Below are 17,925 nucleotides of genomic sequence, written 5' to 3' on the forward strand. Positions count from 1 at the left end.
AGACATACTTTAAAACAAGCAACATCTTTTCTACGACACTTCATCAAAAACACCTCTTTTTACACAGACACTACACATTGACGTTATCGTACACGCGCATCTGTGTGTGTGTGTGTGTGTGTGTGACCTCTGCGCTCATACGATTGAAGACTAAAGTACGACCGAGAGGGGTGAGGGGTGAGGCCTTCGTTCTCATAATATTATATTCTCAAAATATTACATTCGCAAAACATTACGTTCGCAAAATATTATATTCTCAAAATATTACCTGTACAATGAAACAGAAAATATGTAAAAAATAATCATTCTCTAGTAACGAAAAAAAAATCAATTAACTTTCTATAGCGATCTGCGGCTTGAGAAGACTGATGCGGGTTTGTGAGAAGTATGCAGGTGGCCACGGTTTAACATGGAAAAGCCAGTTTAAGTATCTGGGGCACATAGTTACTGCCGGTGAGAAGGTATTAATATAAATATAATAATTTTAAAAAAATGTATGTACCTATTTTGTGATCACGGTTTTATGTTATAATTGATTTAATGTTATTATGTAAATTGTGGATCATAGTAATCTGAAATAAAGCAATTTAATTTTTGTAATTGTCGTGCAATATGTAAAGTAATAATGTTTATCTACTTTTTTATGAATAATACTTTTGTACTTCATTATACAAAAGATAATACATATATTGAGAATATAATATTTTGCGAATGTAATGTTTTGCGAATGTAATATTTTGAGAATATAATATTAAGAGAACGAAGGAGGTAAACCTAGCTCAGCCGCTGGTGGGGAGCGCACAGTTGCCGTTCTATCGTCGTCGTCACCAGCCCATTAACGTCCTCACTGCTGGGGCACGGGCCTTCCCTATGGATGGATAGGAAGATCGGGCCTTAAACCACCACGCGGGCCCAGAGCGGATTGGTGGTTATTAACGACTGCTAATGCAGCCGGGACCAACGGCTTTAACGTGCCTTCCGAAGCACGGAGGAGCTTGAGATGAAAACTTTTTTTGTGGTCACCCATCCTATGACCGGCCTTTGCGCAAGTTGCTTAACTTCAACAATCGCAGACCGAGCGCGTTTACCGCTGCGCCACCGAGCTGCCGTCTATATGTAGTATTATCCCTTATTCTAGGTCATTGCTGTTCCTCTGTGTTAATGTAATTGTAATTCTGCCATTTTGTTTCACTGTGTTGTCCTCATACCCACACGTTAACGCTCGGTCATTTTGATAAACCAACAATTACAAAATAAAAAGAGCCAGTATTAGAGAAAACATTTAATCACAATAATCTGTCTGATCGATCATAAGATATTGACTGGTTCAGTATCGTGGTAGAATCAGTTTGGTTTATACAAGTAGACAGGTTATTGGACTACGACACTTGCTACAATATTTATAAGTTGGGTGTAAGGGATAGAACTAAAAACAATATAAAAAAACAACATGCGGTTCGGTTATGTTGCTTTTTACTATCAATTTTGATGTATGTGTACAAGTATGAATTCGAGGAAAATAAAGGAATATGTAATGTTTTATTATCATATATATTCTACATCGCAGTACTCGTTATGAACAAACATTACTTATGTTATTTTCGATATAGTACTTCTACTCAATCATATTTTTGTTCGCTCGCTCCTCATTGCATAAGATATCATGAGAGCACGTTTTATCATCATTAACATGTCATAAAACAAAAAAATATTCTCTATTGAAATCCAATCGATTTAAATAAACCGTAATAGCTAAAGAAACACCATTTGTTCTTGCAAAGATTACCAAATATTGCGTAACATCTAACTGTACAGACACATAACGTATGAACATATCAAGGAAACTTCGTCGGTATCCACATGATATTTATTACAAGGTCTCGCTTACAGATGCATAGAAACGAACAATATCCTCACTGCATAACGTTAAATCGGTGAAAAATTCGCGATACAAACCTAAAATCCACATACTGAAAGTCTAAAAATATATTATAATAGATTTCAAATGTCTATACATAGATGAGTGTTCACTACGCGCTTATAACGAGCGTCGAGCGCGCGTCCATTACATTATTAAATACGATAAAACCGCTCGCGGCAGTGGGCGCGCGGGTCGCCGCACGACTAGACTGGCTCGCCCTACGAGCGATGTCGCGACTCGCTACTGCGCTTAAGATTTCGAAAGTAAAATTACATGTAATATATATACTGTGTATATAGGGTGGGGCGCTCAGACGAACACTTTGGCGAGGCCGTCGGCGCCGGCGCTGGCGATGTAGGGCCGCAGCGGGTGGAAGGCGACGTCGAGGATGCTCTCGTCGAACTTCTTGCGGTGCGCGGTGATCTCCTGCACGCAGGTCTTGGTGTCGAGGTTCCACAGGCGCACGGAGCAGTCGTGCGAGCCGGACAGCAGGAACAGCCCGTTGGGGTCGAGCGCCAGCCCCGTGACGGCGTCCAGGTGCGCCACCATGGCGTGCGCGCAGCGGCCCGACACGGCGTCCCAGAAGCGGATGTGGCGGTCCTCGTGCGCCGTCACCAGCAGCGGCAGCGTCGGGTGCGAGCGCACGCGCGTCATCGGGCTGTCGCACGACACGCGCAGCACCGCCTGCCGGCACCACGGAACATATGTCACAATACGATACAAGATCATCATCTCCCTGGCGTTATCCCGTTTTCACAGGGTCCGCTCACCTAACCTGAAGATTTGACAGGTCCGGTTTTTTTACAGAAACCTATGTGACCTTTCAACCCCCAAATAGAAAATCAGCCCAATACAGGTTAGGTTCGATGTAAACATACATCAAACCCATTTTTTGGGTATATGGGTTACAATATAAGATACTAAGCAATATTTCAAGACAGTGATTAAAAACCAAAGAATTCTGATACTTTAAGGCCGGTCGCACTTTGGGTGCGTTTTCGTACTAATTTGTACGGACGTACACAGACGAATATTGTTCTAATTTAATTATAATTATTTAAATTAAAAAGTATATATTTTTATTTGCCTATACTCTGGTCACCTTACAGACTTGTGGCGATGCCAATTTTGGCGCACGTACACAGTGCAATCAGAGCCACCAGTGTCGTGAAACGAAACTATATTACGATGCGGCCAGCTATATCTCGATGTGGCTAAATGTCTGCGGGGAAATCGACAAATACGTTGCTGCCATCCATCAGCGGGCTGATGGAGCTATAGGCGTGAGGCACGGACCTGCGCGGTCTCGAGGTCGTAGAGCAGCAGCGTGCCGTCGGTGTAGACGACGGCGGCGCGCGCGGCGGCGTCGGCGAAGTCTGCGGCGGCGGGCGCGGGCGCCAGCGGCGCGTCGGAGGCCCGCAGCGTGGCCAGCAGCGGGCGCGCGGCGCGCGGCGCCCACAGGCGCGCCGTGCCGTCGCCCGACGCCGACAGCAGCCGCCCGCCCGCGCTCGCCAGCGACCACACCGCGTCCGTGTGCTCGCGCAGCACGGGGCCCTGCACCATACACACACTCTATTTCAATATTTAAATTAAAGAAAAGAAATCGGTATCCTAGGAACTGAAATCTCCTTGTAAACAAACATTTGCTTTGTGTTTTGACAAATCCTGACTTCTACACCCACACTTCATCTGCGTGGACTTCTTAGTAATGAGTGCATTAAGACCCCGTTAGCACCTGGAAAGTGCTTCTAAGTTCGTCTTAGGCCACTTCTGGGGTTTCGATCTAATTATATGCCAATTTTTACTAGAATCAAACCTGCTGTTTTAGTATGAAATTAAGCATAACAGACAGACAGATTTACTTTCACATTAAAAGTACGAATAGTTTTCCAAACACAGTAGTTAAACAATGCAGATAGGATCGGCTGAAACATCCAGATGAACAGCAGACATTGACAATTTGACCCCACCAGCTTAACACTCCTCTCCACTAATTGGCACTCTAATATAAACATATATTCAAGGTCAATGGTAGTTAAGACTACTAATCTCTGTAAAAAAGTGTTCGCGGCGCATCTTGTCACTAAGCGACAGCGTGTCAAGATCGAATTTAGTCGCAATGGGTGTAATGACGACACTGTACAACCAATATTGTTGTTTAACAACCATAACATCTGAATTTGTGGGGACGAACGTATACTACCTGCATATTAATGTATACGTACTTACAATACGGTTCGGACGCTTTTTTTTTAAACAAAACCTTAGTCTATTTCTTTATAGTATGTCAGTGCTAAGTACGGACAGAAACAAGAACGCATCGTACCTGCACAGCAGGGTCGTAAGGATCGTAGGGATCAGCAGTCGGTGGCGGCAGGTTCCACACGCGGATAGTGCCGTCCAGTCCTCCTGAGAAGCACTCCTCGGAGCGGGGCGCGCCCATCGCGAGGCACAGCACGGGGGCGGTGTGCGCCCGGAACGTGTATAGCGGCTCCACGTCTAAACCAGCTGACTTCTTCGCCGGGACCGTGCGTTGGAGATTCCAGAGCTTGAGCGTGTGGTCTTCGGAGGCTGTGACTAACGCCGCCTCGGTGGGGTGGAATGCGAGCGCTCGCACCTGGAATGTTGTAGGCAGAATTGTTTTGTTATGCAGATTGATTTGTAGATTTTGTGATAGACAATTGCTAAAATAGGGCACCACTGTCTAAGGTCCGGATTCAATCCGGACAAAGCAAGCAAACCTGACGCCCCTTTCGCTTGGTTTCCATTTACGAGGACGCGGACCTTAACACCGATTATGCTCACATGACATCAGCGTCGCACTCCAAGTATCAGAACAGCACGAAACCAACAAATAAACACTTGAACAAAACACAAATAAAAAATAAACTGGATACTGACCCCGTCAAAGTGCGAGCGCAGCGTGTATTTAGCGTTCCAGGTCTTGCGGAAAGACTCCTTGTTGGCGCTGTTGACGTCGTAGGCTTCGGGCTCGTTGCTGACGGTGAGCTGAGCGAGCTCGCCGAGCGCTAGCGGCTCTTCGTCTGCCTCGCCGCCCGCGCCGCCGCCGCCGCCGCCGCCGCCTGGGAATTTCACTGGAACACATACAGTACCATTCATGCTAACATGCCGGGGTTAGTACGCATGCAGGAGTTACGTGCACTAAGTTAGGTAAAGACGAACAAGCAAAGGCCTATGGCGGGTCAATAATAACATTGAAATCTGGGTTGATGAGGTCAACTACAGGAACAAGATACTTCACTATACGTCATATTAATTTGTTATGATAAAAATATAGATTATAAAATTAATTTTGTAATTGACATCTTTGATATCAAAATACTTCTATACCGTAGTCAGGACAAACAGTCAAATGCACCCTTTTATTAGGTTATTGCATGTGACCCGTCATGGTAAGATTTTAAAAACTATAACAACATTTGTACGTAAACATCCTGTAGTATAATAGGTAGACGAATAATTCTATTTTAACTCATAAATATAAATGAGAGCTTAAGGTATAATTAGGATAGCTTAAAATTAAGGTAACAGGCTTCGATTGCGGTAACAAATGTCGTCGGAAACGCATGTAAGGCAAGAACGTTAATCAAACAATGGACGATTCTGAATCGCGGTATCACTTTTTGCCACGGACAGATTGTGCTTCATTTCAAGTACTTGTAACGAAGCTGAAACGCAAGTAAAACGGTTCTGAAAAAGTTAGAGGGAGTTACTTCAGATGTCCTTGAATAATAAAAAAGTAAACCGTAGGGGAACTCCACGGCCATAGCCCATATTGGCCTAAACATCACCCAAAAACGTCAAAAGACAACTAAATCCCACGTGATGCGCGCGCATTGTCTATTGACGATTGCTCGCAACTTGCGAAGAACGAAACAAAACTGTGTCCACGGAACGACAATATCGCTAGATGAACGCATGACGATCGGCTATGATTTCACTCATATGATATTGGTATTTAAAGATATGATACTATGTAGATTAAACATAAAAACCTGATTAAAAGCCAATGCCCATCTATGACTATTAGTAAATAACACACAAACACTTTAAAACACCGAAAATAACCAGAAGTATTATTTTACAAGAACATAAAGCCACTTTAATTATAAAATACAGATGCACTATAATAATAGGATAGTTTCCAACTAGTCAAGTCAAATAATCAGTTACTTTTTACTAAACGCCACCTTTAGATCTGTCTTTATTTAGTAATCAGAATTTCATAATTTATCTTTGACCTAGGAAACCACCCAATGCGGCCTATTAAATCAAAGCCAGATAAATCGAAGTCTAACAAGTTTTCAGTAATAAAAAAATATATATTTTGTCAAAGCAACGATGAATTGGTTGATACGGTATTGTAGCTGTATTTCATGCCAACATCGATTTTTGAATTTTATTTTAAAGGCAGTTAGTTTTTGTTTTTGTACTCGGTGGTTAAAAAGGCCACATCGAAGAAATTCATCTAAAAAACCAATATTGCAAATTGACATTTGCGCCAATAAAAGTGCACAATGCAATCAAACGTCAAATAGCAATATTGTTTTTTTTAGATGATTTGCAACAATGTGGCCTTTTAAAACCCCCAGTATTTATTTATAAACTTATTTACATAGTCAACATCACCCTTCCAGGAGACTACCCTAAATCGGTGATGGGATGTCTCTGACTAGCTAAACGTTAAATGGCGCATTAGTTATTTTTACAACTATATGGCGTTTAGCTGTCTTCGATTTTATAGGCCACAAAACAAAAATTATAATATAAATACATTTTATATTTAAAAATGCGCTATCAACAATTAGTTTCATTAATCAGGCTTCTTAAAATACATTTTGACTTAAAATACATGCAAAATAGACAAATTTATCGATCATGCACAAGGTCAGAGTGTAAGCCTAATAACTTTGTGTTCCTAATAATAATTTTTAAGAACGATCATAACTTTATATATAAAAAATACAAACAAAAAATCACGCCTAAAACACACTACCACCGCCTACACCGACGAGTTTCTTTTTCTGTATATTTTTTTATATTTCTAAATAAATACGACCTATTTTATGAAATTCTCTCTCTCTCTTGGTCGGTCCCTCATATCTGAGGATCGTGGTCAGCATCAGGGTTGCACCTGGAGCGTATGATCTGCCTCCACCGGTTCCTGTCCAGCGCACCCCTTACTACTGTGTAGAACTTGGATGACGACGCGTCTTTCACTTGATCAGTCCATCTAGTCGGTGAACGACCACGCGATCTTTTGCCTTCAGTGTTCCCAACCACAATCAGTTTCTCCAAACTGTCATCACCTCTGCGCATCGTGTGGCCGAAATAAGAAAGGATGCGTTGCTGGCATATAGTGGACAGACGAGTTTTTATTTGGAGCTGGGTCATGATCGATGCACGCTTCGCAGTCCAAGGTATTCTTAGCATTCGCCTCCAACACCACATCTCTAGTGCATCAATCCTTTGTCTTTCTCGGGCCAGGATTGTCCACGTTTCTACTCCGTACAGGAAGATAGGGAATACCAGGGCTCGTATCAATCTCATGACAATTCTAATTAAACTATATGTACTATGTATTACTATGTACGTATAATAATGTATAGGATAGTAAAAGCAACTACGATACTACATGCTTTAGCAGTGTTCTATAGGTTTACGCTCTGACCGTAAAAAAACAAAATAGTCGCTTAATAATTAGTAATTTATTTATACTATTTGATCTCTACTACTTAGACCACGGAGCAATAAGACAGAAAAGTTGGCGTATGTATGCACATGGCGCATGGCATCACTAAAGGGACGCGGAACAAAACGATGGTTAACTTCTCTTTCTTATTGTTCAATGACTTATATCCAGCACAATACACCAACCTTCACTCCAGTTAGGATCGTCTTATAATTCAGAATATTATCATTATGCGATGAACTTAAAATTTACATGAATTCATATACCAAAGTTTGCTAGAGTCGCAAGTACGAGGCAAAGCTTTCTTTCTCTGATATGACTTACATTATATATCTCTCAGATAACATTCAATACTTGGCCGGACAAATAGGGTTCTCACCGTTAAAACTTTAAGACAACATGCCTGAGGATGTTGTCTCGCTCTACTATGCCTGATGGTAAGCATAGATAAGCCTTAATTGCACTACCAACTGATAAGCAACGAAATGAGTCAATTTCGAATCAGTTGCGACTACCATACTGGCCTACTAAGTGCTTAAGGGGTCCATGTTGTATGAAGTTGGGAACACCTAGGTCGGCAACCCGTCTAAGGGTGTCTAAGGATTGAACTACATCTGGTCGCACCACATAGGACGTTCCTGTACTTCTATCCTTTTCTGTCACTCAGGACCGTCATTAGCTAGAGCGAGACAAAAAGCGGGAGTACGACAGCACGCGGCGGAATCGACGAGGCGCTCGGCAACATGGAGGGCGCTGCGTCCGACACTATATGAGAGGAATCCAAATGCCGAAAAAACGCGACGCGGTAGGCCGCTGCACAGGTGGAACAAATGCGGTTCCATGCTGACAGATATGGTTTAATTAAGTCATCCCTGATCGTTGAAAAGGCTCGAACCTAGATTCACGCCGTTGTCTGAGAGGATCATGTCGAATAAAAACAACCCGAGGTAGGACTAACCGCTGAAGGACCATCCTTATTACTTTAAGTATTTGCAACTTGAGCAAACTTTGGGCGATCTTTGAAACATGAAAGTGGATTATTATCATACAAATATCAAGGAATCATCACTCACCGACGGGGTATTCGTCCCCTTGCCCACCCGCGTCGGCCTCACTCTCGGTGAGGAGGTTCAGCTCGTTCAGAACCTCCTCGGCCTCGTGGTCTACTTCCTCGCCTGTATCATACATATTAATAATAGATTAGTAATCCGTGCGAATTTAATAGACACTTCGGCTCAAAGGGGTACATTCTATGGTACGGCTTTTATGAATCGTGTGGTGCTGTAGGAACATCACTATTGCGCTGTATATATAAGCCTAATGAGTGCGGGCAAGATAGATTGTTGCAAGTCAGCGACTTAGTTGATTCGCAAGAGATAAATGCTACAATCATACATTTTATTCCCATTTCCAAGCTCTGCTTACCTAAACTGAAATTAGATACATTTTATTATAAGAAGCGGGTACACCACTAATCGAATATCATTATGAAACGACGAAGACCACCTAAATAGAAACAGGCGCTGTTATAACACTTTCTGATAGCGTAGCCTCCAGTACTCAGCCTACAACGCTCTGCTCAAAAGATTATATTTTTGACATGGCTTTTTGCCTCAGGTGGCATTAACTACTAGGCCGGACAAATGGGGTGCGCTGAGGGTTCTCACCCGGTAGATAATTTAAGCAACAGGCCTGACGGAGCACAGTTGAGCGCGAACCTTATCTCAAGGCGTCATCTGAGAGTATTATATTTTTTAAAGAATCTATCAACCCTAGTGAGCCAACCACGGTGGCGGGTCTTTATCGGGGTCCTGCAGTGTTTGTTGTAGTCGCCGCGAGTTGATTGGCCGCCTCAATGGCTTGAGTAATCGTGTCCTTCGTCTGCTCAAAAGAGATAACCAATACAAACTTCGCATAAGTTATTCTTGCTTAGTGACATTTACCGCATTGGTAGGCCACATGGATAGAGTTACTAGTAAGTGCTGACCCAGGTAATCCTAACAATACCTTGTTTACCCGAAGTGTGGTGCGGCTGCTTGGCGTCGAGGTCGTCGATCTCGTCCATATCCATCTCCTGGTTGGCCAGGAACTCGAAGTTGGCGAATACTGCGGCCGTCTCCTGCACCGAGAGACCCTCCTCGTTGTAGCCGCCGCCTGTCGATACGCCGCCCTTGCGCGGCTCTTTGCCTGAGGATAACAATCGACACAATTGAGTAGTTTCCTAGTGCAAAGATAAATTATGAAACTCTTATTACTAAATAAATACAGATCTAAAGGTGACATAAAATGTATTTATGAATTTTAACAAAGTAATATGTAATAATTACGACAATGCGACATTTTATCACGTTTTCTATTCTTCTTCTATCGTGTGGGTTGTCAAATGAATTACCAAGCTCATCAACCCTGGTGTCAGGGTTACTATTGAGCCGCCAATAGCCCCTGACATGACTCATATGACGAATACGTACTTACATCAGTAAGTGTAACCGGGACCAACGGCTTAACGTGCCTTCCGAAGCACGGATCGTCTTACTTTCGGACAATCAGGTGATCAGCCTGTAATGTCCTAACCAAACTAGGGACCACAAAGTAATTTTTGTGATATGTCCCCACTGGGAATCGAACCCAGGATCGTGAGCCCAACGCTCAACCACTGGACCACGGAGGCCGTTTTCTATGACGTCACATGTTGCTTTTTCATACAAATTCCATAGTAATTTCGTGTTCTGACGTTTAGTAAAAAGTAACTGATTTGGCTCTGCCCACCTCATTAGGGATTACAAATGTCGGTTTATGTATTTAGTTGTATATAAGAACCTAAGGAATGTCAGTTTATTCTGATCTTCAAGCTAAATTTCTTTTGTTGTAGGTGTAAAATGAGATGGAGACGATGACCCAAGCTCGTGGCAGCCGTAAAAGGTGGAATGCGTCACGTTTTGTCATTAATAGCCATGGGTATGATATCTATAGAATTTCTTACATACATACATAAACCCACGCCTATTTCCCACCGGGATGCTTATCCCGGTATAAATAGGCGGTGGGAAATTCGTCATAGTCTCTGCTTAGAGACTATGAAGAATCCCATTTGCTTCGATCCTGACACACCTCTCTTGCTTCCCCAACTTCAATTTATTTATTTTATATTTTTTTGTAAGAATTTCCATGTCTTATTTATTTCAGAAATATGGTCGATTATTATTAAGCACTAAATAAAATGTCGTAAAATCCGACGAAGGGATTGTTTTCTTTGTAACCTGATGGACAATTGTTAAAAGCGATATGTTGACCCCTTGTTACCATAAAGTTCATCATAACCATCTTAAAGACTTCGTATCAACAGTTGCTGTCTTTTATTACTTATGGCTCTGTCCACCCCATTAGATATTACGGGCGTGAATGTATATAGAATCATTACTTCCGAATTATATTATATCCAAGAGTGAATCCGTTTAATCCGGTGAGGCATCAATCATGTTAGTCGAAGACGAATCAAAATCCGTTGAAGTGGATCTAATCTAATCAATAAATGGTCGAGCACGTGGTGAACGAATAAGATATACTACGCGCTATTTATAATTACAACCTCAGTCACACGTGAACTATTTACGCGCCTAATTATTATTAATTCCTTTTATTATTATATTAAGCATATTTTATTAGAATTTGTTCCACTTATTTCAACACTCTGTTCTAGTGATTGAGGGCTGGTAAATGTAGATAAAGCCTACGGATAAAGCCTAATACGCCTTTAATAAGTAAGAGAAGGCGAATTGTAACGTGGTAATTACCTATTTTCTCATTACTCGGATACATAATTATTCCAAAATATATTGTTATTGAGGAAAATAGCCTGGAAAGTCCCTCATTGGAAATCTTTTTTTAAAAGCAAATCGATCTTTGAAGGAAGTGTTTTTTTATCAATAGATATATATCATTGTCTATCGTCTGCAATATAGTACAGGACGTACAATGCGTTTACCATGTCTGCAAGTCAAACATCAAAGTTTAAAACAAGCCATCAAATCAACACGAAGAATAGTACTCTGAAGTTTGTATAGTGGGTTCAGTTCCCCGAATTTCGACTCCTAAAACGGTTCATTAAGCGTAAATATAGCCATTGGCGTTACGCAAACCTAGCTTCTTCGCAAACGCTTAGAAGTCTCTAGGGACACTAAAGGGACCCAATTGCTTGAAATGAAGATTTGTTTGTACTCCTATACACTCCAGGATTACATGTAATTATAATTCTATGCTGGACTGGGAGCGCATTAAAGACATAGAACGCGTACAAATGCTTGTCGTCACGGGCAACCTTTTTGTGTCGACTTTGTCTCCTGATTACCTGTGGTAATACAAAACTCACGACTAAAAAAACTAACTGACTAATAAGCCTCGGACTATCCGAGCTTTCTGTTAGACCAACGTGATAGGTGGTGGCCGTAACGCCGTCTATAATAGTCGAGCCGACTGTGTTAGGGAAAAATTACACTTGAGATAAATTAATAACTCATTGTCAAGTCCGGATCGAACCGGCGGCGCTCCCCGTTACTACTTGTGATACTGAATTATAAATCTGAATTAGTTACTTACCATAATCATACTTGCGAATGAGGTGGTTGATGGAGTGGTCGCAGCGGTCGCGCTGCTTGTCGTAACCCCTGTAGTTGGGGTCCTCGGGCTGCTCCTCGCTGCTCAGCCCCAATAGCGCCCGCACGCGGTTCGAACGCACGTCCAAGATCGTGTCCGTGTAGCCTATTTCCTGTGAACGCACATTGCTCATTAGATTGTTTCTCCAATGCGGGTTGGTCGAGTTGTTTTTTTTCTACGCCTTATAACCGAGACCAACGGCTTAACGTGCCCTCCGAAACACGGAATCATCTTACTTTTTCGGACAATCAGATGATTCAAGCCTGAAAAGTCCTTACCAAACAAAGGACAGTCTCACAAAGTGATTTCGACAATGTCCCCATCGGGAATCGAACCCGGACATCCAGATCGTGAGCCTAACGCTCTAACCAATAGACCACGGAGGCTGTGTTGGCTAGGGGGGATTCTTAAGAAATAAAGACATAATAAAAACAGAACAATCATCTTTGTTCTGTTTATCCCATTTGTTCAGGGGCCCACTTACCTACCCAATAATGCATGATACTGTCTAGGCAGATAACTTAATCATCATATTTTTTGGTTATCTCATTTATTCGAGAGCTACTTGCCTAGACAGTGTCTACCGGTCGAAGGCCGGGGGTTTCGCGTCTACCTAGTAACCATGTAATGTACCATGCCTAGGCTGAAGTTATTGGAAGTCATTTGCAGAAGTGACTACCAATCTGACCTAACATAACTTGAATGAATACAAAGGAATAATACTCTTTTTCTTTTTTAAATATCAATATGTGTAAGTTTGGAGTCTTGATGTTTTTGTATTGTTATTGTATGTGGCGACCTTTTATAATAAATCAATCGTTCTTTAACGGCCTCCGTGGTCTAGTGGTTAGAGCGTTGGGCTCACGATCCGGAGGTCCCGTGTTCAAATCCCGGTGGAGACACATCACGAAAATCACTTTGTGATCCCTAGTTTGTTTATAGGACATTACAGGCTGATCACCTGATTTTCCGAAACAAAGATGATCCGTGCTAAGGAAGGCACGTTAAGCCGTTGGTCCCGGTTACTACTTATTGATGTAAGTTAGTAGTTAGTAGTCGTTATATGAGCCATGTCTGGGGCCTTTCGCGGCGCATTTGTAACACTGACACCAGGGTTGATGGGGTTAGTAATCCACCTCACACCCCACACGATAGAAGAAGAATCCTTCTTTTAAAGAACCAGCCCAGTCGCAGGTTAGGCAAAGAATAAACAATAATAGAAAGGAGACTCCTGATTGTGAGGAAACCCACATACTCGAGAAATGTGTTTCGGAAGTATGTGACCTAACCCGTATTGGGTTGGTTTTCCCTTCGCGGGTTGGAAAATCAGACAGGCAGTCGCTTGAGTAAAAAACCGGACCTGTAAGCGGGCCCTGTGAAAACGGGATAACGCTAGGAAATAATGATGTATAAAGGACACTCTCCGCCCGCAAGCGAGGTTGGTTTATGTCAACGTTTTGCTTCATCGCTAAGTGAATGATATCGATTATGTATGATCCAAATACGAATTCGAAAATAAATTCGATTCAGTGGTTTAAGAGCTCGACCCGAGATTCGAACAATAACCCCTCTAGATAATATATGAAAATGAAACCCTACTGAATTAACTTATTCAGCTCAGTACGTCACTAAACTGGGTCAAGTTTCTCTTTGTTATAATTAAGCGATTTGATCACCATTTTTATTATATTCGTAGATTTTTATGATAACCAAAACGATACTTACGACGAAATAGAACTATTAATTATGTAAAATTAATATTATTTGGAAGGGGCTTGTTACTGACCTTTTAACTATAATATACCTACTCATACTACGAATATAATATCACATCAAAAGGTTCACACATTCGATTATTCTACCACAAGGGTCCGGAAATGTTTGTATAAGGTGGCCTAAAGGTTGGGCGAGAACCAAAAGAAATCCCCATGTAACTACCTAAGTTCAGAATGTATTTACGGTTGTAGAGATTACAAGATTGCCAGGTAAGTAGATAGTTCAAAAATTAGCGCCTGCGGCATGGATTCCGTACGACGGTTAACCACGTAGATAACTTTCGCTGCGTCAAACCCCTCGATATCGAAGTCGCGAGCGGAAACTAGTTTTTCTATAGGTATTTCTTACTTAAGTTCCAAAATTATCTAGTTCATTGTGACTGTCTCACTTATTCTGCTAATTTATTTGACTTGAGTATATCTCAATTATTCAGAAAATCTCAATCTTCAAATAATTACGTAGGTAGGTATTAGTTAAAGACAAAACAACATAGAACTTTTTATTTTGTACCTTTGGGCACCTTCCCGTAGTCGTGAAGTCACACTTAGACCTACGCAGTCTACCTACAAATTGACTATAATTTTTTTTTAATTCACGATTGTTAAGACTAAACCTACTAGCTGAACTATGACATTTGCAGCCTTCGTATTTTATTCATTCTTACATTCACTACTTGGTCAGACAAATACCGCTGAAGACGCGGTAAAACTTGTAAAATAATTTTACGAGTAATAAATACTTTTGCGTATATCTAGTACTGGTGTTAAGAGGGCTATTATCTTAACATAATTGAGTTGTGGCTATTAACACGTTGAGTGTGGCCCGTTTGTGGCTCCGCCAGTAGGGCGGGAGTTGCACAAATCACTGCCGCCGTTACACGCACCACCGCGTCTTTACACATGCCTGATTGACTGAGCAGAACAAACCAACTTTACCTACACATTGTCGAAGAAAGGGATGCTATACATTGTACAGATATTTATCAATAGGGGTTGTATAAGTTGTATTGTTTGTTTAAGGGATGCTATGATAATAATAATGCTGCTTAATAGACTGAGTATGGACTCCCATTTCCATATTAAGTATCATATTATTATATTTTATTGGCAAATATTTTGTTGACAATTAAAACTAAGTTCATTATTTACCAAATTAAACAAAGTAAAACAGACTATTATTATTATTACATTATGTATTTAGAGTTTAGGCATTCTCAACAGCTGTGTTCAGTCTATTAGTTTTCTACCTACTACTGTTCTTTCATTAAACTATGTCGTAAAAGCTATATTTTATTAATTGTTATTTCAGTTGGCTTTACCTTATTTACCTCCACAATAAATTCTTCTAACATCTCCATTTATTTCTTTATATGTTTTTGAACAAGTAAACAAAGTACAGTACAATCTCTCCTATATGTCTGCTATAAATTGTATAATAGTAATATTGTAGGTTTACCTGAACAGTAGTCCCTAAATACCTCTGCTTCACATGAGACAAGCAGAAAACCTTAAGGAAATGGCTAAATACAAGTCAAAATCAATTAATCTAATCATACTGTTTAATACTTTTAATAGATTTTATTCAACATCATTTAATTCAACAACAAAGGATTTTATTTGAACAAGAGTTCTACAGACTAAGTATCCTTGAACACAAATTACTTAACATTAGAAAATAAGGTTTCATAATCTAAAAACAAATAGGTATTCTGCAAAACTGAGGATACCTAAAACTAAATGTTGGTTTCAAAGAAAGTAGGATATCACTACACTAGAAAGTGAATGTTTGTATGTTTTGTTTGTGTGCGTTAAAGTATATTTGATTTGATTTGAATTGCCTAAATATAAAATGTAATAATTTGTTTTGTTATGTTTAAAAACCAAGATTAAAGTAGGATATCACTACACTAGAAAGTGAATGTTTGTATGTTTTGTTTGTGTGTGTTAAAGTATATTTGATTTGATTTGAATTGCCTAAATATAAAATGTAATAATTTGTTTTGTTATGTTTAAAAACCAAGATTGACAATGAAAAACAGATCTTTTCCCAGTAGTAGGAGAATTATTAGGCTAAATTATAATGAGGAAATAGTAATCAACAAACCTGCAGGTACTGTTTGATGAGCTGACGGCCCTGCTTCCACTGGGCGCGCTCCGTGGGCTCTGGCTCCGTTGTGGGCTCCTCTGGGGGTGGGCGGACGTCACCCTGCTGTAACTCCACCCCATATTTGAGCTTGTGGAACTTGGCCCGCTCCTGCTTTAGGGCATACTCGAGCATCTTGATCCTTCGGACGAGGTCATTCTTTAGATTCTCTTGACCCTTCCTCTCACCTTGGAGGAAGGCGATCCGTGCCTGCAGCACATACAAAAACAAACTGTTATTTTTGTTTCCCTATTTATGGGTAAAATAAACAAAGTAAATACTATTTAAAATATGAAACTAATAGATATATTTCTTCAGTTATTGAACTTATTATTAAAAAAAATTGTGTCAATAACAATTCCTTAATTTCCTACTTTAATGTTAATGTCAAATGCAATCAGAATAACAATGAAGAGAATCAACTTATAAAGATATACCCAAACTGTACTGTGAATATTCTATCATTACATTTATTACATTAATATGTTATTGTTCAAAGTTAACTAGCCATGAGTGAGAGTTGAAGTTAAAAAAATGGCACTAGGTATATAAAAAAGAATCTTACATCAAGGTTTAAATATTTAGAGCATTAAACTACTAAACTTATTTTAACATTGTATTACCAAAGATTCCTGAATTAAGCAAGAACTAATGCATAATCAATAGCTTCTAATGTGTACTTACAGACTACTCTTGCAATGCTGATGGTAAAGTAAGCTTTGCCAACATATAGGTTTAAGGACCTCAATATATATTGTGAGCTACATGAAAATACTAATTACATTAATTGGAAAATAGAAACACTTTCTATTTACAATGTTTGGGTAACACATGTTACAAAACATAAAGAAGAATAGTACATAACACACAATATGTACAACACAATTACAATTGTAAATTCAAAGCCATTAACTACAGCAACTGTGTAGAAAAAAGCAACTTCTGTTGTACTTAATTACACTAATATCGAGCATTTTGTTACTGAGACTAGGACTACACTAATAAAGCTCTACAAGATCCTCCAACAAAGCAATAATATTGAATAATGTACAGTAAAATACAAGGAGTAACATTATAAATTAAAGACTAATTTATAGAATCAAAATCAATGCCATACAAAATTCGCTAAGTTAAATTAAATGTCTGTGTTATCATAACAATAAATACACTTGCAAAACATCATAAATTATCACCTCAAACTCCGCTCTGTCCACCTCCCATTGTGATCTCTCGAGCTCGAATCTCGCCCATTCGTGTTGGATGAAATGCAAAATACCCGGTATTGAATACTGGACACTTTGACTAGGTTCTTCATTTTGTTTGTTATTTACACTGACTCCTATTTGAGATCCCACTTGCCCTCCGTTGTGATGAGACACGGAGCTATCATCCATGGCTGTGGGGATTTTCATGACATGGCCACCATTACCGAACTTGTCACAGACCTATCAAGAACTACGAAGATGAACTACGCGAAATTAAATACTAACACATTATTTTACTAGATTTCAACTAACGTTCACATATGTGACACCACCTAAAATATTTTTTATCGACGAATTCATGAATGACAAAATTATTGCATGACGGAATAGAAAAGTCGAAACGACGTCCGTCCGCTACATTGCTTTTATTTTTTTTTATGAAGTGTTGCCATGTTTTTCTCAAATCTTTTGTTCAATAACACAGTAGAGCGAGTATCCGAACACTAACTGCAATA

General features: G+C 40.2%; 1 protein-coding gene across 4 annotated transcripts; it reads right to left on the reverse strand.

The window, feature by feature from the left end:
* Positions 1 to 1,267: 1,267 nt before the first annotated feature.
* Positions 1,268 to 17,838, reverse strand: LOC126368390 (striatin-3). Of its 4 annotated transcripts, none has more exons than XM_050012358.1 (9): positions 17,399 to 17,838; positions 16,167 to 16,415; positions 12,231 to 12,399; positions 9,651 to 9,821; positions 8,708 to 8,809; positions 4,823 to 5,004; positions 4,248 to 4,538; positions 3,218 to 3,475; positions 1,268 to 2,605 (listed from the first exon to the last, which is right to left on the reverse strand). In XM_050012358.1, exons 1-9 carry the CDS (start codon positions 17,615 to 17,617, stop codon positions 2,231 to 2,233), a joined length of 2,016 nt encoding a protein of 671 aa, XP_049868315.1. In that variant the 5' UTR covers positions 17,618 to 17,838; the 3' UTR covers positions 1,268 to 2,230. The 4 variants fall into 4 exon arrangements, with proteins under 4 accessions (XP_049868315.1, XP_049868313.1, XP_049868314.1 ...); XM_050012356.1 differs by having other exon boundaries at positions 4,823 to 5,016; XM_050012357.1 differs by having other exon boundaries at positions 9,642 to 9,821.
* Between the last annotated feature and the right edge of the window lie 87 nt (positions 17,839 to 17,925).

The sequence above is a fragment of the Pectinophora gossypiella genome, chromosome 7 (assembly GCF_024362695.1).
Source record: "Pectinophora gossypiella chromosome 7, ilPecGoss1.1, whole genome shotgun sequence".
Lineage (NCBI taxonomy): Eukaryota > Metazoa > Arthropoda > Insecta > Lepidoptera > Gelechiidae > Pectinophora > Pectinophora gossypiella.